General features: G+C 35.2%; 2 protein-coding genes across 4 annotated transcripts; both read right to left on the bottom strand.

The window, feature by feature from the left end:
- Positions 1 to 9,422: 9,422 nt before the first annotated feature.
- LOC107831141 (uncharacterized) lies at positions 9,423 to 13,069 on the bottom strand. 3 transcript variants are annotated; one of them, XM_016658870.2, is made up of 5 exons: positions 12,967 to 13,069; positions 12,726 to 12,826; positions 10,847 to 11,712; positions 10,690 to 10,750; positions 9,423 to 10,340 (listed from the first exon to the last, which is right to left on the bottom strand). In XM_016658870.2, the coding sequence occupies exons 3-5, from the start codon at positions 11,565 to 11,567 to the stop codon at positions 9,812 to 9,814; spliced, it is 1,311 nt and encodes a 436-aa protein (XP_016514356.1). In that variant the 5' UTR covers positions 11,568 to 11,712; positions 12,726 to 12,826; positions 12,967 to 13,069; the 3' UTR covers positions 9,423 to 9,811. The 3 variants fall into 3 exon arrangements, with proteins under 3 accessions (XP_016514356.1, XP_016514357.1, XP_075081082.1); XM_016658871.2 differs by having other exon boundaries at positions 10,847 to 11,674; XM_075224981.1 differs by lacking the exons at positions 12,726 to 12,826; positions 12,967 to 13,069 and having other exon boundaries at positions 10,847 to 12,707.
- A 4,487-nt stretch (positions 13,070 to 17,556) lies between these two features.
- Positions 17,557 to 21,823, bottom strand: LOC107831142 (protein SENSITIVITY TO RED LIGHT REDUCED 1-like). The gene is made up of 4 exons (XM_016658872.2): positions 20,208 to 21,823; positions 18,832 to 19,647; positions 18,673 to 18,736; positions 17,557 to 18,305 (listed from the first exon to the last, which is right to left on the bottom strand). The coding sequence occupies exons 2-4, from the start codon at positions 19,550 to 19,552 to the stop codon at positions 17,909 to 17,911; spliced, it is 1,182 nt and encodes a 393-aa protein (XP_016514358.2). The 5' UTR covers positions 19,553 to 19,647; positions 20,208 to 21,823; the 3' UTR covers positions 17,557 to 17,908.
- Between the last annotated feature and the right edge of the window lie 3,053 nt (positions 21,824 to 24,876).

Below are 24,876 nucleotides of genomic sequence, written 5' to 3'. Positions count from 1 at the left end.
TTAAAACCTTACTAGGAAAAATCACGTGGGAAAAAATTCTAGTGAAGGAAAAAGAGTACACATATTTAGTAATACGCATTGCTATGTGCCTCATTAAAAACCTTATAAGGAAAACCTCATGGGAAAAAACCTTAGTAAGGAAAAAAAAAGTGCATCGCGTATTTTACTCCCCCTGATGAAAACCTTGTTTCAAATATTTGAGTCTCCGCATTCCAATCTTGTATATCATCTTCTCAAAAGTTGAAGTTGGCAAAGATTTAGTGAATAAATCTGCTGGATTATCACTTGAACGGATTTGTTGCACATCAATGTCACCACTTTTCTGAAGATCGTGTGTGTAGAATAATTTTGGTAAAATGTCCTTCGTTCTATCTCCTTTTATAAATCCTCCTTCAATTGGGCTATGCATGCAGCATTGTCTTCATATAAAATTGTGGGTCTTTTCTCACATTTCAAACCACATTTTTCTCGAATAAAATGAATTATTGATCTCAACCATACCATTCCCTACTTGCTTCATAAATAGCTATTATCTCAGCGTGATTTGAAGAAGTAGCAACAACAAATTGCTTTATGGAGCGCCATGATATGACAGTACCTCCATATGTAAATACGTACCCGGTTTGAGATCGAGCTTTATGAGGATCAGATAAATAACCTGCATCTGCATAACCAACAAGATTTGCACTATCTTTGTTAGCATAAAACAAACCCATATAAAGAGTTCCCTTTAAATATCGCAATATATGTTTAATCCCGTTCTAATGTCTCCGTGTAGGAGAAGAACTATATCTTGCTAGTAAATTAACAGAAAATGCTATGTCAGGCCTTGTAGCATTAGCAAGATACATTATTGCACCAATTGTATTGAGATCGAGTACTTCGTGACCAAGGAGTTCCTCGTCCTCTTCTGGAGGTCGGAACAAAACCTTATTCACTTCAAGTGATCGAACAACCATTGGCGTACTCAATGGGTGCGCTTTGTCCATGTAAAAGTATTTTAAGACCCTTTCTGTATAGGCAGATTGATGGATAAAGATCCTGTCTGCTAAATATTCAATTTGCAGACCAAGACAAAGTTTTGTCTTTCCAAGATCTTTCATCTCAAATTCTTTCTTAAGATATTCAATTGCTTTTTGGAGCTCTTCTGGAGTTCCAACAAGATTTATGTCATCAACATAAACAGCAAGTATAACAAATTCTGATGTCATGTTCTTTATAAAAATACATGGACAAATAACATCATTTATGTAACCTTCTTTCAACAAATATTCACTAAGGCGATTATACCACATGCGCCCAGATTGCTTTAAACCGTACAAAGATCTTTGTAATCTAATTGAATAAATTTCCTGAGATTTTGAATTCGCTTCAGGCATTTTAAATCCTTCAGGGATTTTCATATAAATTTCATTATCAAGTGAACCGTACAGATAAGTTGTAACTACATCCATTAGATGCATTTCAAGCTTTTCATGTAGTGCTAAACTTATGAGATATCGAAATGTTATGTCATCCATAACGGGTGAATATGTTTCATCAAAATTGACTCAAGGTCGTTGTGAGAATCCTTGTGCAACAAGGCAAGCTTTGTATCTTTCAACTTCATTTTTATCATTCCTTTTTTCGCACAAAAACCCATTTATGACCAACTGGTTTTATACCAGCAGGTGTTTGGACTACTGGTTCAAAGACCTCTCTTTTAGCAAGTGACTTTAATTCCGATTGAATTGCCTCTTGCCATTTTGGCCAATCAGTTCTTTGTCGACATTCTTCGACAGATCGAGGTTCAAGATCCACACTATCTTGCATAATATTAAATGCAACATTATATGCAAAAATATTATCCACCACTATTTCAGATCGATTTAAATTAATCCCATCACCGGTCGAACTTATTAAAAGTTCTTCACTCACATGAGCTTCGGGTTCATTGATTTCTTCAAAAATCTCAGAACTAATCAGATCTTGGGTCTCTTCAGGAGATCCCTTCATAGTATCATTTTGATCATTTATCGATTTTCTTTTTCGAGGATTTCGATCCTTAGAATCCAAAGGCCTACCACGCTTCAGGTGTGCTTTAGGTTCACTAGCTCTCATGCTAGTAGATGGTCCTACTGGGACACCGATTCGGATAAGCACATTCTTTGCTAGGATATGTGACTTTGTTATCTTTTTTAAATCAGTAAATGCGTCTGGCATTTGATTTGCTATATTCTGTAAATGGATGATCTTCTGGACCTCCTGATTACACATAGGGGTACGGGATCAAAGTGAGATAATGATGAAACTTTCCACACAATTTCTCTTTTGATTTCCTTCTTCTCTCCCCCTAATTGTGGGAAATTTATTTCATCAAACCGATAATTTGCAAATCGAGCAGTAAATAAATCTCCTGTCAATGGTTCAATATAGCGAATAATAGCGGGTGATTCAAACCCAACATATATTCTTATCCTTCTCTGTGGTCCCATTTTACCGCGCTGTGGTGGTGCTACTGGCATATATACAACACATCCGAAAATTCGTAGATGGACAATATTTAGTTCATGACCAAAAACTAATCGTGACGGAAAATATTTATTATAATGTGCCAGTCTGAGACGGATAAGTGATGTTGCATGCAAGATAGCATGGCCCCAAACAGTAGTGGGCAATGTTGTTTTCATAAGTAGTGGTCTTGCTATCAATTGCAAGCGTTTAATAAATGACTCTGCAAGGCCATTTTGAGTATGAACATAAGCTACAGGATGCTCACTTTTATCCCAACTGATAGACAATAATCATCAAAAGCTTGAGATGAGAATTCTCCAGCATTATCAAAGCGAATAGCCTTTATAGGATAATTTGGGAATTGTGCCCTTAATCGAATTATTTGGGCTAATAGCTTTGCAAACGCCAGGTTGCGAGATGATAGTAGGCACACATGAGAGACCATCTTGAAGATGCATCTATTAGGACCATAAAATATCTAAACAACCCACTTGGTGGATGAATAGGTCCACATATATCCCCATGTATACACTCTAAAAAGGCATGGGATTCAATGTCAACCTTCATTGGTGATGGTCTAGTAATCATTTTGCCTTGATAACAAGCATCACAAGAAAATTCGTCATTTGTAAGAATCTTCAGGTTCTTTAATGGATGCCCACTCGAATTTTCAGTAATTCATCTTATCATTATTGATCCAGGATGGCCCAAACGGCCATGCCAAAGCACAAAAGTATTTGAATCCGAAAACTTCTAGTTTACAATAGAGTGTGCTTCAACTGTACTAATTTTTGAATAGTATAAGCCAGAAGATAAAGTTGGTAACTTTTCTACAATGCATTTCTGGCCAGAAATATTCTTTGTAATACAAAGATATTCCACATTCATTTCATCTATTGTCTCAACATGATACCCATTTCGGCGGATATCTATAAAACTCAACAAGTTTCTTCGGGACTTGGAGGAGAACAATGCATTGTCTATAATAAGTTTTGTTCCCTTAGACAGAAATATTATGGCTCTTCCAGAGCCTTCAATCAAACTTATATTACCAGAAATTGTTGAAACATTTGCTTTTTCCTTATGCAAATAAGAAAAATATTTCTGATCCTTGAATATGGCATGAGTTGTACTATCAATAACACAAATATCTTCATGATTTGTCTTTGGTCCAAACATAATTTGAGGATTATCCATATTCTTCAAAATGACATAAATAAAATATATTATAGTAATCATCATTATCAAAGCATAACTTTTATTTATGTACAACAATTACATAACCATACTATCTATTACAAACAACAAAAATTAAAATATTTATATTTCTATAGATTCACTACCGATTACATGACTTGTTTCTTCTTCTGGGAGTGCAAAGTAATCAGCTACATCCAAATGCATGAAGTTTAAATTATCTTCAGAAATAAAATTTGCTTCTACATTTTTCTCTGTCTTCTTCAGGGAGGCTTGATAAAGCTCAACCAAGTACTTTGGCGTACGACAGGTACGTGACCAGTGTCCTTTTCCTCCACATCTATAGCATGCATTTTCTGCATTTGGTGCTTGCACCGCTTCATGCTTTTGTTCCTTCCTTTTCCACTGCTGGTGGTGAGGAGGGTTCTTTGGTGCATTATTATTACCACGATTAGAGTTTCTTCCCCGACCACGGCCATGACACTACAAGAAAATTGTATTGCATGGAGATTTTCTTAGGGATTATTCAGAAAAATTCGCAGGTAATTCAGTTTCCTAAGAAAAAAATTCCGATAAAAAAACCTTCGTAAGTAATTATTACCTGCGAATTTTAAAATCCCCATGTAACTTACCTGAGAATTTTGAATCCATATGTAAATTACCTACAGATTTTGTCGCAAGAAAAACTAAATATCCGCAAGAAACTTTTGGTAAAAATTCATGAGAAAAAGGAATTTCCTGTGGATTTTCTCCTATGAAAGTCCGCAAGTAAATTCGTAAGGAATCTTTGGAAAATGTTTGCGAAAAGATGCCTTAATTATTTTTATTGTTATGTTTTAATTTAATTCCTTCGTTGACTACTATTATTTATTTATTTAGTGAAGGTATTACACGATTAATTTTGTTGTTCTGTTCTAAATTTATTTTTTTGTTGCCTGCTAAATATCTGATCTGAACTATTATTAGTTTCCGGATATATGTGTGCTTCCAAACTTCTGGAAAATCGAATGCTTCTTGATACACCCTGTACAACGAATTTCGTTGACTGCGTTTGCTCCTTGGAAGCCGGTCACTAATTAAAAATGCTCATATCTTATTGTCTCTATCCGGTGTGGGAGAGACCTAAGCCATTTCTTTCACAATTTTTCAATTCACTAAATCAAGATGAAACTTATATATTTTTTTTTCATTTTTTTTTTTTTTTGAAGAAAGATATCGTGAGCATGAATTCCAAAATTCACAAAACAAATTTTTTATTCAAGTATAACCAGGTGGATTGAATTATGATTGTTTCTAGAGTACTTTCTTTGAAAATTAATGCCAAAGATGAAGTGTTATCTAATGCATGAAAAAATAAATAAACGTTGAAATAATGTATTTCTAAATTTGTGTAGTACTTACAACTTTTTTCTAACTGTATACTTTAAAGACTCCTTTAATAGTGCCTTAAGGAAACAAACGGATACTACTAACAATGTTGTATAAGTACTTTGCAAGGTACTTGGTGCAATTATTTTACAAATCTTTTATTTTTTATTATTTTACAAATCTTTACGCTTTGATTATATTAATTTCGTGTTTCAAAATTGTGTCCAAATTTTAAGCTCTAGCCTCATGAACACCTAATTTAAATTTTTTTCCCGGACATAACTTTTTGAGTAAATCGAACTAAAAAAGAAATTGCATATAGAAAAAATATATGAAAAAGAGGGTTATTTCTCGTGTGCATCACACTCTCAAATAAGACCTATTTCAAATGCATTGAAGTTTTTCACATGTTAAACAGAGAGCAAAAAGAACTGGCCAAATGTTATATCGATGTCAATAGATGTAACTAATATCTTTTGTTTAATAGAATCATGAAAATCACTTTCAATTGCTATTATATGGGAAGGAAAGGAGGAGTTTAGAGAAGAGGAATATAAACTGGAAGTGACAGCAACAGTGGTGGTTGATAGTTGTGGTTGTGCGGCTAAAATGAGCTATAAGTAATATAAGACAATTTTATCAATGATCTAAATGAACCAAATTTATTCAAATAGTGTTGTCGTTAAAGAAAAGGAAGAAAAGAAAAAATCAAAGACACATTAGGAGTTGAGGTCTGAACGATAAATAAGTGAAAACAAATAATGCAGCTTAATTTTATTTGTCAAAATTGTGTGAAGTATAATTGTCATTTAATCAGGGGATTTTTACATACCTATACACTATTGGAAACCTTATTACCTTCCCTACTCAAGTTTCAATTTAATTACCTCCTATATACAAATTTACCAATTATATACACTTTAGAAATTAAATGAGTATCCCTTTATATTAGGAATCAATTATTTCTCATCCTTATTCTCTCTCCCTCATGCTCTCTCTCTCTCTCTCTCTCTCTCTCTCTCTCTCTCTCTCTCTCTCTCTCTCTCATTCCAGTAATGTAGAGCAAAAAAAGAGAACAGCAATTCCACCATTGACAGGCATTAACAAAGCTTTAAATTCGAATTTGGGTTTTCAAAAAATATTATTTGTTTGAATTGGGTGTTGTTGCATACTATTGGGAATTCGCTCTACGTCTCTCTCTATCTCTCAATTCCTAATTCCAGTAATGTAAACCAAAGGAAAATAGAGCAGCCATTTCCACCATTGACAGCCATTAAAAAGCTTTGAATTCGAATTTGGGTTTTTAAAAACCATTATTTGTTTGGATTGGGTGTTGTTGCAAACAATTGGGAATATGATTTGGAGTTTATATCTCAATTTTGAGGGTGTTTTGGTGAAGATTAGACTTGATTTTGGCTGAATTTCATATTGAAACTCGAAGAAGAAGACGACATGACATACATTATACTTACGAAATTGTAGTACAGTTATAGTAAAATTGTAGAAAAATTATATTCTATTGTTTATATATATATTTTTATTTAAATATTGTATGAAAGTTGAACAATATTTGTATAAAAATTGTATTTAAGTTGTATGATATTGTAGTTGTCTATAACTGGGTAGAAATAATGTATGAAAGTTGTAGATAAATTGTATAATATATAATTAGTTGTATGAAATTTATTTTTACTATGTACAAATCAAATACAAAATATACAAAAGACATTGTATAAAATTTGTATAAAATTGTATTTAAGTGGTATGATATTGCAGTTGTATATAACTGGGTAGAAATAATGTATGAAAATTGTAGAAAAGTTGTAGATAAGTTGTATAATATATAATTATTATGTATATAATTATACTTGTTCATTGATGGCTTTTTTATACACCTTCATGATGCTATAAATATATGTTGTAACGCTTCTGAGAGCCATAATTTCCATCAGAAAAAACGACTGTTGCACACAGATTAACCCTGTTGAGGGTATGTTTTAGGAAAATAAGAGGCAAGAAATAATATCACTGGGTGCTAGAAAATTTAGACATGACCTTCAATACCAAACTAGACAAATGGTGAAATTAGTCTCAAGGATAGATAGAAGTTAATCAGCTGCATTTTAGAAGATGAACTTTAGGCTAGTTTCTTTAAAGGTTAACAGTTGAAGAAAGTAGCAGAACGACACAACGAGAAGTTTTTAATATGTACAAAACAATCACTTATATCATATCTTTGCTAATGGTGAAATCACTTTGGCTATCTTTGGCCAGAAAAGGAAGGATCGGTGTTCTTGGAAGATGAAAAGCAGATTATGCACAATTGAATTCGAATTTCCAACTCAAGCTATATGCATCAGTTCATACATGAGGGATAAGATTCTCTAAATCCCTAAATATAAGTTCAATCGGGGGAGAGAAGAAGGGAGAGAGGAGAGAAAAAAAGGAAAAGGATGTAGCTAAATCCCTTGATTGAAGGCACAAATAATGGATTGAGAGCCTTTTAGGTAAATTGTATATATTTTATAACTAAAATGTGTTTAGGTTCGGATAAATACCAAAACATGGACATTTTTCGTAATAAAGTTTCAAATAATGTATAAGAATGAAAAAATCCCTTTAATTTCTCCGCACAATAGAAAGCTAAACTTCTTTAAGTTTGGTTTCATTTACTAGTACCTTGATGGGCATGAAGTGCTTATTCCACCGCACTTAAATTTTACTTTATATTAAAGGAAAGTTTTATTCTTTAAGAAAGAATATTTTACGTGTTTTTTGTGTGTGGGGGGGGGGGGGGGATTCTCATGGAAACCCACAGTCGCCACCCTTCGGGTGCGCATTGGATAAACTGCTCACTGTGCAATAGCTTGCAAACTGCATAGGAAATATAAACCGCACTAGGCAAGTCCGGTGCGACAAATTCTGACTGGAGAAGTGCTGGTAAGGGAAATCCGTCCCACCACTCACCCAACCAACTCAATCAATCTTTGTAGGCAAATAAGAAGGGGAAAATAAATGATTGAACTTCCCTTGTAAAACTTAGCAAGTGGCAATTGTTATATTTGGATAATAGTTGGAAGGGGTAGAGATTATTTTTTAGAAGTTGGAAATACCACATTTACCTTTCCCTAGTCAAAACCGAGTCTAGCCAATTAATAGGCCTAAAACTCTATTCCAGATATAGGTGGGAGAAATGGGCAAATAGCCACTTTTTACACAGTTAATCAGAAATTAGCTAGCTTATCAACATTAATTAACATTTAATCACTCTGACTAAATCTTCTCTTTGGAAGGCATTTTCAAACAAGTCCAGGAAAAGGCAATAGGAAAAGGGATGTTGCAGAAAGAAAAAAGTGAAACACCAGAAAATTTCAAGGAGAAACTGATACCATACTAGATCTTAAGTAACAGTTTCCCCATTTAAACCCATTCTCAGATTCTTTCTACTTTAAGGTACAGCTCAATAACTTGACAAGAGCAAGGATCATATTGAGCTTTTGCCATATAGCAATATTGCCATTAATGTAAAGAGAATACATTCAAGATCAAATCCATGACAGAATAATTCTTTTAAGCAAAAAAGGGCAGCCCGGTGCGCTAAGCTCCCGCTATGCGCGGGATTCGGGGAAGAGCCGAGCCACAAGGGTCTATTGTACGCAAACTTACCTTGGATTTGTGCATGAGGTTGTTTCCACGGCAGCAACCCGTGACCTCCTGGTCACATGGCACCCTTACCCTGCAATTCCTTTAAGCAAATTGCTAAAATTCTACATGAGCGACAGAACAAACTGGCTGTAAGATTAATGATTCAACTTTACTGCAGCAAGTTTAAGTACAATTAAGAAGTTTAATCTCATTGTTAGAATATAGTGACAGGTAGAAAATCTCAGGGAAAATTTACTATATCATGGATCAGACTGCAAAATCAATTTTAAGATAGGTAGAAATACTGGAAGTTACAGCAACTGTGCAACTAATAAGCAAATTCATTACGTGCGTAAAGGTATATCATACAAAAGCAGAGAAATTACAGTAGTCTTTGAATCCAAGATAATTAGACACTTGATAGAAAATGTCGATATAAAGGTATGATAACAAGCATAATCTGAGCCTATAATCTGGTCGAGTAAAACCTTAATTATGTTTAGTCCACATTTTACTCTTAACAAGTTCCTTGTATGAGTACTCTTAAAGAGTTCCTATCCTTAATCTCCCAACTTTATTTATGATCCCCACGTTGTTGCAGGAACTATATTGATCTTAATTTGCTCCTATAGTTTATTAGATTCTTTAACAACATTTCATATCTCGCTCTTGCCTCATGAAACAAGGTACATAATCTTCATTCTTGGGCTGAAACCTTTAGTTCAAATAGTGTAATATCACCAAATTAAATAGACAAAGATGACTAAATACACTCCAGTGAACATTAACACAGATCAAAAAAATTGCTTCGCTTTGCACAAATTAGATAACATATAGGGCTTGCCTTTGTCTCGGGAATGCATTTGTTTTCCTCTCTTTCTTTTTTGCTTTTTCAAATGTTGCATCCATCATCACTTGACAAACAAAAAAAAACCTGTATGAGAAGTCGGACATACACAGAAGTGTCTGCTCTGTGATGTGTACTGTCAGGGACCGTGTTTGCATCAGTCTGCTGCAATACCACTTGCCATAAAATGCAAATTACATGTGAAAACCTAATTGAACCAGGAAAACTTCACCCTACCCCTTGAGCCGAAAACAAAGCTATCTATGCACGATTGTGACATTCATGTCTCATAGCCAAGTCTCTAGCAGCTTTATTGGCTTCTTCATACACATGGTAAATTGCACAAGTTACACGCTCCAGCATGTCAAAAATTTCTTTCAACCTATTCATGGTTATTTCATTTGGCTCAGGGTGACCATTGACATATTGGACAAGTATAACATTATCTGACTCCACAATCAACTTATGTGCATTCGGCTTTCCTTCCACACATCTGACTAACCCATGCCTCAAGGCCTCCAGTCCAGCAATCACATTATCTTCAACATGAATGGCACCACTATACCTACCTAAACACATTCCAGTTTCGTCTTGAAAGACGCCACTATATCGTCCTGGCTGATCACCTTCTGTACCGATCCCATAGATGTTTAGCTTAATCCAACCTAGAGGAGGAGGAACCGAGTTGCATCTTAAACAACGAGGCCCACGATATTCACCAAGAATTTGCGCAAATTCCTCACTAGTCATATCACTTCGCATATATTCCAAAAATGCTTCTTCAAAATACCTGCAATACAAAAGTTGAAAGTTACATCTTTAGGGATGAAGCACACTTTACCCTCCTTTGGTTCCTCCTTCAGCTCACTTTTATCACTCTATAGTTTCAATTAAGCAAAAAATTTCAAATTACATTGCATAATCCAACCAACAAAATCTAGATTCTCCAGCAAGAACTTAAGTCATTCGCATGTGTAAAGAACAAGAGAAAGTAAAAGGGCAATGACTTCAATGATATGCTAAGTTGAAACACCGTTGTTTCCAGGAATCAACAATTAACAGAATTAGCTGGCTCTGCATATAAGAACTGCATTCAGTAATAAATAGAAAGTTCAGTATCTAGTCTCACATTTAAGTACCTTTGCCAATCCAACCAAGGTCGCTGTCCACCATCCTTTATATATCCTGTAATCTTAGTCACTGAATCAACAAACAAAAACATCTGTTTAGTGCAAGTATCATGAGATCAACCAATAAATTCTCCAACTTGAATCAAGATAGAAAGAAAACTAGTACCAGGCAGTGAAGTTTCCATGTCAATGTTAGGATCCACATCAAAGAAATGACAAGCAAATCTTGAGAAGACATTAGTATAGATCTGCTTGTAGCTAGTTTTTATGTCAATCTCTGTTGTGAAGGGGAGAATTCTCTCTAGACGTTGCACTGTTTCTCCATACAAACTACATGGTGAAATACTGGTCAATGAATGGCGAAATGAGTTTGTCAGTAGAAATATCTGGTTGATACAAGACAAAGACCAGTTTGCTCCCAGCAGGTTGCCAAGAAGATTATAATTAGGAACAGGCATGTAGAACATTGTTGGTCTCCGAACTTGCCTCCTACAATTTTCATCAATGGTCAAAACCTCAAATCCCAGTTTCGTCAAAACTATCATATCAGCTGGAGACAATAAAGGATCATATACTTCTATATTGCCAATCCAATTGGGAAGAGCTCGTTTTAGTAGGAGAACTACGGCAAGCTGAAACTGCGAATGAAAACTGTATTCCATGCTTCCCAAAGCATAGATTACCACCTGGACATGTGAATGGGAGACTAAAAGGCGAAACAGATGTTGTTGAAAAGTTTTACTCTGTTCGAGATCGAAGCGCATTCCAGCATACATTTCAGAGTTCTCAACATTCTTCATCATCAGTTCAATCTCTTTAAGCAACATTTCTGCCTCATCTTTTATGTGAAAATAAACATTGGACTCCATATTCTCACTGGAATTCATCTTTATGCCCCAGGTTCAGATTAACGTTGGGGTCTAGCAATTTAAATACTGTTTGAAACAGCTAATAATGCAGCAACTCACTCTTATGTTCTGGAGTTAATATAAACCTGTAAGTGTAGTACTTTGTTCTGGAGTTAATATAAACCTGCAAGTGTGGTACTTAAAGTACAAAATCAGTAGCATGCTGAAGTAGCTTTTCAGCTACAAAATGCATTTCTCATTATCTGCAAGTATCGAACTCAAAATTACAGAATTGCTAGCAGGCTAAAAGTATACTTGCTGCACATCAAATGTTGCTTACTTGACGCCACGAGATATTTCAAGAAGCACTCAGTTGACATCTTCTCTATTATAAATGGGTTTAATTGATATAGAAGAGGGTACTAAGAGATAAGAGGAATATGAACATACCCTCTTTCTTTAACCCATTCAGAACAATCTTGTATGATTTGTAATCACTAAGTTCAAAAACCAACTTCTTCTGAACTCAACTTCTTCCGTTTAGGGGCAATCCATTCATCTACTTTCTTTAACCCATTCAAAACCAATCACGCAGGATTTGCAATCATTGAGTACGAATATAAGCTATTCTGAACTAAAGTTGCAGTCACCTACTTCAACTACCAGTACAGATTCACAAAGAACCTTTGCACTAATGAAAATTGATACTGTAAAGTGCCAAATCATAAATCTAACTCCAAGGAAAAACATCAATCTTATTTTTTTAGAATTTTATTTTATTCAAAGGTAAAAAAATTGCAGCAAAACTGTTGCTCTTCTGAACTTAAAATGATTGGCCTTCTTTTTTTAATGAATCAGGGCCATTTGCGAGTACCTCAACTCCACCTGATACCTCCTACCAGTACAGGTACCAGGTAACTCTTCCCCCCAAGTCTTAAGCAAATAGGAAGAAATCACCTAGTATTTTTACCTCATGTTCTCCTCGCACTTCATTGACAAGTGGCACCAAAAGAACACAGAAAATTATAGGGCGGTGGTAATGCGAGATCCTTTAGTCAAATTCAAAGCAATCACTAATTACGAATGCAATTTAACCGAATCCTCACAAAACACATACCTATAATTTAGTTTTACCATCAAAAAATTAAAGAAATAAAAAAAATAAGAAATATTAAGAGTAAAAGAGGAGATACTGACCGCAACGGTCACTGGAAGTGTATAGCCCTCAGCAAATGGTCCCTCGCGATTGAAGAGCTACCTTCAAGTAATCACTTGTTGTCGTTTCCAGCTTCGACGACCTTAATATCAGACAAAATCAAATGCAAATAACTTCTCGCAACGCCATTTTTTTATAAAAGAAAAAACCCCAAATATATGAAGAAAAAAGTGGGGATGGTGGGAATAGAGAGCTATAGCGAGAAAGAAGAAGTGCACTTACATGTCGATTCCGCCGGAGAAAGAGAGCAGAGTAGGGCAAAAGTGTTGGCGTTGGAGGAGGAGAAAGCGCGCTAAAGTTGAACCAAATATATGCAAGCGAGTCCACTAATAAAATAAGGGGTCGTTTGGTTTGAAGACAAAGGGATTAGTTATATTGAAATAAGTTATGTTGAGAATAGTTATCCTGATATTATTTTTTATTAATTATTTGGTACTGTATGTTGTATTAATCTAGGTTGTTATTTTTACTGTGTTATCTTGGATCACTTATTTACCTAAGTTATTCCGGTATTATTTTTAATCATGAGATAATTTATCCCAAGATTAGTAATCAAACAAAGAATAAAATGGTACTAAATTTTTATCCCAAGATTATCTTTGCTTATCCATCATACCAAACGACCCCTAAGAGTTAACAGTCCGTGTAAAAATTACTTCCACAATGTAATCTCAAAATGTAATTTCATATCATATCACTAAAAATGTAATTTCAGACCATTCTATTTAATAACATGGATAATTAATAACTTAAAATAAATAATAAGTGATGAATAATAATAGGTTAAATTGTATTAATAGTGAAAAAAATTATTGTATTATACAGTTGGTGTATAAATCATAATTTATTTTTTGAGGCCCAGTTTATCTGAAGTTATTTAGCTGGATATATATAATAAAGTTTGAGAATTAATTAAAGACTATTAATACATAAGCTACTATGTCTAACGTATCAAAATTTTCTACGTATCAATAATTAAAAATTTAATGTAATTGTGGATCTATTAAAAATCCTTTTTGGGTCGGCCTCGACTTCAATACCTTTATTGAAGGATAGGTTTAAAGATATGTTTTTTTTAATATCGATTATGTGATTGAGCTTTCAGTGACAGCAAAATGACTTTGCTGCTCCAATTTCAGAGATACTTGTGTTAGGTAGGTCAAAGGATCGCTGATTAGTTAGTCTAATAAGCTGATCACTTTGGCCTATCGATCTAGTTGACGCTCCTTCATCTCTTTTTCGATAGTTTCATATATTTTTTCATTTTCTATTTGAAGCATTAATTCAAATAGCCGTCCACCCGACTATTTAAACTAAAAATAGCCGGTGGAAGTATAATATATTCTTAATTTAGGTATTATATGTGTATAATTGTGTATAATCAATATATAATTTATGTATATGGCTAAAAAAAGTAAACAAAGAATACGGATGCTTATTTGCATAAAAATCCCCGGAAATCCATTTCCTAATAAATGAATAGGCCTTTATATTAAGTGGTCCAAACAAATTAATTACGGATAAAATTAGGAGCTTAATTTAAATAGTTTTCAAATAGGAAAAGGCGCTATTCTTGCTTGGGCAAATTAGAAAGAAAAAAAAAATATGCTACATCAAATGGGACAGAAAGAGTAACACCTTATATCGGGTGAAATTCAAACATAGCCAGATTTACAAGTGGGTAATTAAAAAATAGTCATAGTATCAAAAGTAATCGAAATTTAGCCACTTTTCATGTAGATAAATCTGAACGAAAACACTGTTCAAAATCCGAAAAATATTCCGGCATAATATACTGGAGTTCGAATTAGTTACATGTCAACTTCCAGCATAATATACTGGAGTTCCAGTATATAATGTTGGAACTCCAGTATATTATGATGGAGTTCCGGTATAAATAATAACTGAAACTCCATCATAATATACTGATACAGCATAATATGTTGGAAGTTCATACACAGGTGCTCCAATCTCCAGTATATTATGCTGGAACTTTCCGTGTACTGGAGTTCCAGCATAATATGCTGGAAGTTCATACACAAGTGCACCAATCTCTGGTATATTATGTTGGAACTTTCCGTGTTGTAGTAAAATAATGGCTATTTTTCAACGACTTTAAAAATGTTGGCTATTAATACTGGCTATTTTTCAATTACCAGTCCGAAAACTAGCTAGCCCGTGTTATTTTCACCCTTATATCGGCAATATAGTGCAACCTTGGACTAAAGCCTCCAAGAATATCCAACTATCTTAAGTTTCTGCATCCCCTTCCTCAACCTTGAACTCAAGCCACCCTTTATTTGTGGCCTCTTAAGAAGGTTGTCCATTTTTCACTTTGTGCAGTACACCAAAAAGAGCAAAAGAAAACCAAAGAAAGCAGTGCTAGAATGTGTTGCATTGTAATTTGTATCTTGGAAACTAGCTGAAACGAACCAATATTTTAAAAAAGTAGTCCATTTTAGTTTTTTGCTGCGACAAAGGAAGAGAGGGAAGTCAGAACAAATTGGTCATGATAGGCTGAAAGCCAAGGGGAACATTTTCGTGTGTACGAAACAATGGTATTTCTAATTGCAAAACCTTTGATTGAAGATGTATTCGTGCAAATGTGGAACTAGGGGCAACCCAAAGTTTTTTGCTCCATTGTATAATGCTGTTAAATGATTCAGTATTTCAACGAAAAGAAACAACAGCACCAAGAGAAACCAAAAAACTTTTATTTTTGCTTCTATAAGTCTAAAAGGAAAAAAAAAATGGAGCTAATGTTCTTTACATTTTTCAGATGGCTGAACATTAATGTTAGCCTCCTAAGTATTTTAATTATTGGTACAAAATAAAATTGGAGATTCAAGAGAAGTTCGCAATCGCAGACTTTCAAATTTAAGGTGTAGCCTTCAATCAAAGAACCAACACGCATCGCTCAGAATTAATTAAGGAGAAGATATACAATGGTAGGATAGACAAGATCAGGAATGAAGATATTCGGAAGAAGGTGGGCGTTGCCCCTGTGGATGACAAGATGCGGGAAGCGAGGCTCAAATGGTTCGGGCACGTGCAGAGGAGAAGCCTTAATGCACCGGTGAGGAAGTGTGAGCGGTTGGCCGTGGTGGATACGAGAAGAGGTAGAGGGAGACCTAAGTAGTATTGGGGAGAGGTGATCAGGCAGAACATGGTACGACTGCAGATTTCCGAGGACATGACCCTTGATAGGAAAGTCTGGAGGTCAAGCATTAGGGTTGTAGGATAGGGATGCACCAGTGAGGAAGTGTGAGCGGTTGGCCGTGGTGGATACGAGAAGAGGTAGAGGGAGACCTAAGTAGTATTGGGGAGAGGTGATCAGGCAGAACATGGTACGACTGCAGATTTCCGAGGACATGGCCCTTGATAGGAAAGTCTGGAGGTCAAGCATTAGGGTTGTAGGATAGGGGTAGTAAAGCTTTCCTTACTTCATACCGGGGGTGAGGCGGGGTTGGACTAGGGTTGATCTTAGATGACTTGCAGTTTATGTTGAACCCACACTATTCTTGTTGTTTATCTTAGCCCCGGGCCTTAGATTCTGGTTACTGTTATGGCATGTCATTCATCTTTTGGTTTTTATGCTTCTGTTACTATTACGGTTTCTACTGGAGTTACTAATGAATTCTCTTTTCTTGTTTCTTATTTTATCTTCGTCTTTCTGAGCCGAGGGTCTATCGAAAACAGCTCCTCTGCCTCTATCGGGGCAGGGGTAAGGTCTGCGTACACATTACCTTTCCCAAATCCCACTATGTAGGATTTTACTGGATAGTTGTTGTTGTTGTTTTATATACAATGCCAGAAGGAAGATAGAGGAATAATCACCAAACTCTTCTAACTTATGCAAAAGCCTAACACAAGACATGCTATAAATACTAGCTCTTCAAAAGAAGACAGACAGCTTCACTCTCAATTTCCCTCTCTTATTCTTCAAATACCAGTAATTCTCTGTCATTCAAGTCTTACGTGTACAAAAAGAATCATAGTTTCTTGGGTGATCTAGAAAATCAAAGGGTTTGTTTGTTGGTGATCGAGCGAAAACCAGCAGCGGTAAACATTAGTGATGAGTGTAACAAAACCACACAAGGTTTTAAACAATTCAATTTCAAGAGCTCTAAAAGATAACACTCTTGCACTTCAAGGGGATCGGATGTAAGCAGTGCGCATACTAGTGCAAAATTAATGGTGTCATTTACTTTACTGCACTTCACTTTTATGTTGTTTGTGGAATATCCTGTTAACTTACTGTGCAGAGTATTCACAATTAGCTGACCAAAATCCCCATTTAGTCGACCAAATTTTAATCAGGGCGCAATTCACCCTCCTGTACAAACAATTAAGGTTCACAGTGATAACTGTTAGACACTAGGTCAGATAAAGTAAAATCACACAACACTAATCAATAATAAAGTAACCTAGACACGATATATTCAATAAGTTAAATCACAATATGGATGGTAAAAGGGCAGCCCTACGCTCAAGGCTTCCCTCGATCACGCAGGGTCCGGAGAAGAGCCACACCTCAATAGGTATGATGTAGACAGCCTAACCTAATGTAAGCATTAGTGGTTATTTCCAGGGCTCGAACTCATGACCAATAAGTCACACGGAGACAACCTTAACACGGATCCTAGGCTCCCCCTCTAACTTACAATATGGATAGTGAAACTATTAAAAGAATTTCTCTAATTTTCGGACATGGTATAAATTATAATCCACCAAAAGAAGATAATATAGCTAATATATACTTTCTTCTGATCTTTCCAAGATTTAGGATCATGCCAAATTTCCAATTATATATAGTTCTAACACTCGGAACACAGAGACCATTATGTTAAAAATAAAGTTAGACCAGGCAGGGTATATCATCCTAAACATCCAAAGCAAAATTAAACAAAAGTTAAAATGTAAATTATCCTGACAACTTAAACATCCATTCTTCAAGTCTCTCCTTGACAAACCAAAACATCGCTTTTCCATAAAATGCGAATTGAATTTGAAACCTGTTTGAACAAAGCTATCTATGCACGATTATCACGTTCATCTCTCAGAGCCAAGTCTCTAGCAGCTTCATTGGCTTCTTCATACACATGGTAAATTACACAAGTTATACGCTCCATCAAGCCAAAAATTTCTTTCAACCTGGACATGATTATTTCTTTTGGCTCAGGGCGACGATTAACAAATTGGACAAGTATAAATTATCGGACTCCACAATCAACTTTTGTGCATTCGGCTTTCCTTCCGTGCATCTGATTAACCCGTGCCTCAAGGCCTCCAGTCCAGCAATCACATTGTCGTCAACATGAATGGTACAACTGTAGCTGCCTAAACACATTCCAGTTTCATCTTGAAAGGCACCACTATATCGTCCTGGCTGATCACCCTTTTTACCAATTCCATAGATGTTTAGGTTAATCCAACCTGGAGGAGGAGGAACTGAGTTGCATCTTAAATGACGAGGCCCACGATGTTCACCAAAAATTTGCGCTAATTCCTCACTAGTCATATCACTTTGCATATATTCCAAAAGATTTTCTTCAAGACACCTGCAAGACGAAAGTTAAAAGTTAAATCTTTAAGGATGAAGTATGCTTTACCCTCCTTTGGTTCCTTCAACTCACCTTTATCACTCTATAGTTTCGTGTAAGCAAATAATTTCAAAGTACTTTGCTCATCCCAAACAACAAATTCTAGATCATCATCTAGCACTTAAATCATTCATGTGTAAAACACATCTTATCACAATTCATGAGGGGAAAGAATTCAAACAATCATACACATAGAGGAAGTAAAGGGCTAATGACTTCAATGATATGCTAATTAGCAGCACCACAGTTTCCCAGAATTAACAGAAATAATAAGAGAACTGTACTCGATAAAATATAGAAAGGTATATATCTCACATATAAGTACCTTTGCATATCCAACCAAGAACGTCCCAGTTTGACATCTCTTTTATATTCTGTAATTTCAGTCACTGAACCAACAAAAGATAAATCTGTTCAGTGCACGTGTCATGAGACCAACCAATAGATTATCCAATTTAAATCAAAGTAGAAGGAAATCCAGTACCAGGCAGTGAAGTTTCCATGTCAACGTCGGGATCCACATCAAAGAAATGCCAAGAAAATACTGAGAACAAACTAATATACATCATGTCATAGCTAGTTTGTATGTCAATTTCTGTTGTGAAACCGAAAATTCTCTCTAGACGTTGCACAGTTTCTCCACTAAAATCACACTGTCGAATAACGTTCAATGTACTGCGAAATGAGTTTGTCAATAGAAAAATCTGGTTGATACAAGACGAAGACCAGTTTGCTCCCAGCAGGTTGCCAATAAGATTATAATCAGGATAAGGCATGTAGAACATTGTTGGTTTCTGGACTTGCCTCTTACAATTTTCATCAATGGTTAGAACCTCAATACCGAGTTCCTTGAAAACTATGATATCAGTGGGAGACATTGCAGGATCATATACTTCTATATTGCCAATCAGATTGGAAAAATTTCGTTTTAATAGGAGAACTATGGCAAGCTGAAACTGTGAATGAAAACTGTATCCCATGCTTCCCAAAGAATAGATTACCAGCTGAATGCGTGAATGGGAGCCTAAATGGCGAAACAGATGTTGTTGAATTGTTTCATTCTGTTCGAGATCGAAGCACAATTCAGCATATAATTTAGAGTTCTCAACATTCTTCGTCATCAGTTCAATCTCTTTAAGCAGCCTTTCTGCCTCATCTTGTATGTGATAATCAATATTGGACTCCATATTCTCACCGTGATTCATCTTTTCACCTGTGGGTCAGCTTTAGCAGTTACACACTAATCTGAAACAGCTAATGTTGCAGCAACTATCTCGTGTGTCCTGGGCTTAATATAAACCTGCAAAGAGTGTGGACTAGCAACATGAAGGGTGTTCAAATAGCAATTTAATGGCAATCTCCACGATGAAAGTTTCCATAACAAAATATCCCTCAACAAGATCACAATAATTGAGAACATACTTCATTTCCATATATGCACACAACTAATACTTCAAATAAACACAAATAGTCAGCAGATATATGGCATTTGACTCAAATGTCATTACCAGAGCCCCATCCATAACATGGAATTAACTGCTAATTTTCCACAAATTTCCGCAACTAGCATTGGAAGTAAATCAACAGATACATTTAGAAAACTTTCGAAAGGGAAAATGTAAATAACCGAGGTAAATGTAGCAATGAATCATTTTCTAGATACGCCGGGAAGAAGGCCAACGATAATTGAAAACTCATGGAAACACTTAACAACTCAAAGTTATTCGACAAAATTCACATGGGCCTGCAGAATAGGAAGGCACAAGCGAAAAGCCCTCACAAAAGCAAAAGATCAGTCACTTGTGGAAGGATGTAGAGGTAAATGAGTTGACACAACCAATCAAATAAGATTTTGCTTACCCTGACATGAAGTACCACCAGAAAGCTGATCTACCGCCAGAGGAAGGACGAAGGCAAATAGGGTATGTCTCGCGCAGCTATTCAATAAATTAATTGGAAAGGAAGAAAAATGAGCACATCATAGGCCTCTCCGCCTTCACACACATCGTTAGGGCTATTTTGGTCTTTCAACCAAATACGCTTTGCTTCACCCTGATAAACAAGGAATGCAGAGAAAAAGATTGGGTACTTCAGCATAGGGAACGACGCTTTAACACACAATGCCAGGGCTGCATTGTCTTTTCAACCTTTCCTTGACACATCCCCACGAATATCTTATGGACTCCAGATTGTAATCTACAAAGAATTAATTTTTGCGTCCAAATAGAATGAAAGAAATTAAATGTGAACTAGTTTTTGGTGTCAAATATCGATACATTAAATGCAGTAAAGGGATTTGGATATAGGGGAATCAAGTACTTGTGCAAATATATCTTTTCTCCTACATAAAGGCTTGACAGCTCTTATATTGTGTGTATTTTCTTGTCAAATCCAAAAGGAACCATAAGTAAACTAATAACGAACTTGTTCTAATATTGACTAATACAGCATCTTCTTCCTTCATTTTTTTCTTAATAAGTAATCTATACTTCCTCTCTTGTTTCTCGCTTATCCAGACATGAATGATTTCCTACGCGTGATTATCTATACATGACAATCAGAAACAATTTCACTTCTTTGGCTTTCATATCTGTCCTCTATCAGTCAATCAAATATACTCCAAGTCACTCTTCTTTGATAAATTCCAAGAGAAGTAGTGAAGGATGCAAGTTAGCGTGATCAATACGATAGCAGTCACAATTTCAATTGAATCTTTTCTTTAGAAGCATTTTCAAACAAGTTCAGGAAAAGACAATAGGTAAAAGGATGCTGCAGAAACAAAAAAAGTGAAAAGAAAATTTCAAGGAGAAATTGATACCATACACGATCTGAGGAAATATATATCAGGCTTCCAAAATGTTAACAGTTTTCTCATTTAAACCGATTCTCAGATTCTTTCAACGTTAACGCACAGCTCAATAACTTGAAGAAACAAGGATCACATTGAGCTTCGCTGATATAACAACTTAGACATTAATGTAAGAGATCATACATTCAAGATTAAATTCATGGCAGAAAAAAGTTTTCAGCAAATAACTAAAATTCTACATGATCAACTGAATAAACTGGTTGTAAGAACCAACACCCAAGCAGCTGGAATTCACAGCTGAACCAAAAATAGCAACCAACAAGACGTCAATTGAAAGTTTTGGATGATGTCCAGCTAAAATTGCCTAAAGTGTTTAGACAGAAACAGTACATAGATTTTGTCACAGGGAGCATAATCTTATACTAATAATGTCCAACTGTATGGATGAGTAGGACATCCAATCAACTAAGAACAAGCATCCTTGTATCCTCTGTGAATATCCCAGAGGATGGTCACAACAACATTCTGAAGCTCCTCTATCCCTAAGAAACTAGTAATATGAAGCCGACTAATTTCATCATTGGCATGGTAAGACTCGAGGCTAACTAGGAGAAGCACCGAAGTCAAAATACTACCACCATCCCTATTGAATCAAATAAGATAAAAAGGAGAAGATACCACCAGTGACATCTCTATGGGAAGATACCACCAGTGACATCTCTAATATTTAGTAAAGCCGGATTTTCCCAGACGAAGCAAATCTACTATTCTTAGTAAGAGCCAAGAGGGATCTTGAACTACGAAATGGGTAATGGACCGCTTAAGCAACAACTAATTCATTGATTTTGCTTTAGTTTTTAATGGTCAAAGCAAATAAGAAAATAGTCAAATAACTTTCCTATTGAGTACAATTTTTTCCTAGCCTTTTGGACGAAAAGCTGCTAAGTTAACCTATTTCTTGCGGGCACCGCTTCCTTCTTAATAAACTAAGCAGACCACTGTCTCTTTTCCTATTCAATCCCATGTTTACCACATTTGGCTGATAAAAATACCACTGATTCATGAGGACAGGACTAGAACAAGCAGTATGAGTCTATCAATTCCTCCACCTGGTTGCATGCCCTTGTCACAGTAAGTGCAAGGAAAATGGTATTACACTCTATGGCATCTTAATGCTAAATGGCGTTCATAATCTTGATATTATTAGAACCACTTTCAAAGTAAATAGTACTCCCTCCGTTTCAATTTAGATGAGGTAGTTTGACTCGGCACGGAGTTTAAGAAAAAAAAAAGACTTTTGAAACTTGTGGCCTTAAAAGCTTAAGGGGTAACGGCTTTATGGGGCCATGACATTTATGTGGTTATAAAAGCTTCTCATTAAGGGTAAAATGAGTAAAATGAAGAGTTTAAATTTGAATTATTTCCAAATTTAGAAATGTGTCATTTATTTTAGAACAAACTAAAAAGGAAAGTACCTCATTAATTTGAAACAGAGGGAATACTAAAGTACCACGCAATGAAATCGACAATTGTTACATTCACATAATATATAGAGTAATAGCCTGTTTGGCCAAGCTTCTCCCCACCCCAAAGGTGTTTTTTTTCTAAAAAAGCACTTTTTTCTCAACTTGAGGTGTTTGGAAAAGGTTTTTTTTTTTTTTTTTGGGGGGGTGGGGGGGAGGGGATGCTTTAGGTTAAAGCAGAAGCAGTTTTAGAGAAGCAGAAAAAAGTAGTTTCTCCCTAGAAGCAGAAGCAGTTTTGACTTTTATTCTTACCAAAAATACCCTTAACAATATATGGTATATATCAAAATAACCTTACTTATTTTAAACCTAATACTTAGAATTAGAGATTATATTATTTAACTCTCCTAATGTATAAATATTTTTTTTTATTTTTATGATAGCTTTCTAATATATGGTAACTTTTGGGATGAATGCTTTTATATTTGTTAAACGATTTTTTGATATATTTAAATCATCTTGAAAGAATTAAAGTACTTTTTAATTTTATTTTCATGTTTTACTTAAATAAAATGAAAAAACTTAATTATTATCTTTAATAATAAACATTTGAGATTATTTATATATTCATATAATAGTAACTATTAAGTAAATCTCTTCATGAAAGCTTGGCCAAATACAAATTATTCCTCAAAAGTGTTTTTCAGATTGATTAGCCAAACACAAACTGCTTCTCTCCAAAAGTACTTTTTCGAAAAGCAATTTAGGAAAAAACACTTCTCAAAATAAGCGGATTTTGCCAACTTGGCCAAAAGGCTATTACTCAGCAAGCTCTTGTTCAATCTCTGTTGGAGTCAAACTATAATCACAATAAATAATTTGTACTGTAAATCCAGTAAATTAATTCATTTTGGATGTAAAGGTGGTGATTGACTCATTATATCTGATTCTCTCTCAACAATAAGATTCCTATGTATTTTTGTAAAAAAGTTGTTCATTTGTGAGTACAATGAAAAATACATATGCTTCAATGTAATCACTATTCTATACACAACTAGTTACTTTTAGCACATGCCTCCCAAGATTGAAGAAATTAGAATGAATCAAGTGAATTAATGATTCAACTTTATTTCAGCAGGTTTAAGTATGATCAAGAAGTTTAATCTCAGTGTTAGATTATGGTCACAGGTAGCAAATCTCAGTAAACTTTACTATTGTCAGGCAGCAAAATCAACTGTAAGATAGCTAGAAATACTGCAAGTTCCAGCAACTGTGCAGCTAATAAGCAAATTCATTACATGCATAAAAGCTGATTACAATAGTCCTTATCCAAGATGATTAGATACATGACAGAAAATGTTGATATAAAGGTAAAAGATAACAAGCATAATCTGATGCAATAATCTGCTTGAGTAAAACCTTAATTGTGTCTAGTCCACATTTTGCTCTTAACAAATTCCTTGAATAAGTACCTGCCATTGTCACACAGTTCGCTTGAATATCTTACATTCATCATCAGCTGCTTCATTGTAAAAGACTTTGATGCCTCTGGCAGAAATTCACATATCGCCACCACGTAAATTTGTCTAATCACTAAAAGCCCCATACTCTTACAAAATGCATGGTATGAACACCCACAAATTCATATAAAATAAGTGCTAGTTCAAGCATGCATGATCCAAAGTAAATCTACTAACAACAGATTGAACGTGCACGTTCTCTGATTCGGTAAGCTGTATCCGCAGTCAAGAAGCACGACACTTTATACAAAGCTAATACTTGGGCAGTGCGGATATATTTCATAAGTAAAAGGCCTGGAGTGCACTGCTTTTGGAAGGATAATAGGAACCTGAGGGAAGCATATCACTTCTTATATCTTAATTCCTGACTTACTGTAAGAGTTTGTACATTGAAAGACAACTACGAACAAGAAGAACGTAGAACTAACTACAGGTGTGTACCAGATCAACAGCTTCTTTGATAACAGTGGAAGAGCAATTGACTGATCATCAACTTTTGAAAAGTTTGGTTTCTATCCTTAATCTCCCAACTTTATTTACAGCATCTGCATGTTCCCCATGGTGTTGCAGGAACAGTATTGGCCTTAATTAGCTCCTATAGATTATTTGATTTTTCAACAATATCTCATATCTTGCTCTTGCCTCATTAAAACAAGGTACATATTTTTCATTCTTGGGCTGAAAACTTTAGTCCAAACAGTAAATATTATCAAATTAAATAGACAAGGACGACTAAA

The sequence above is a fragment of the Nicotiana tabacum genome, chromosome 11, assembly GCF_000715075.1.
Source record: "Nicotiana tabacum cultivar K326 chromosome 11, ASM71507v2, whole genome shotgun sequence".
NCBI classification, from domain to species: Eukaryota; Viridiplantae; Streptophyta; class Magnoliopsida; order Solanales; family Solanaceae; genus Nicotiana; species Nicotiana tabacum.
Note: the sequence above shows the minus strand (reverse complement) of the source record. Positions and strands in the feature narration are given on the sequence as shown.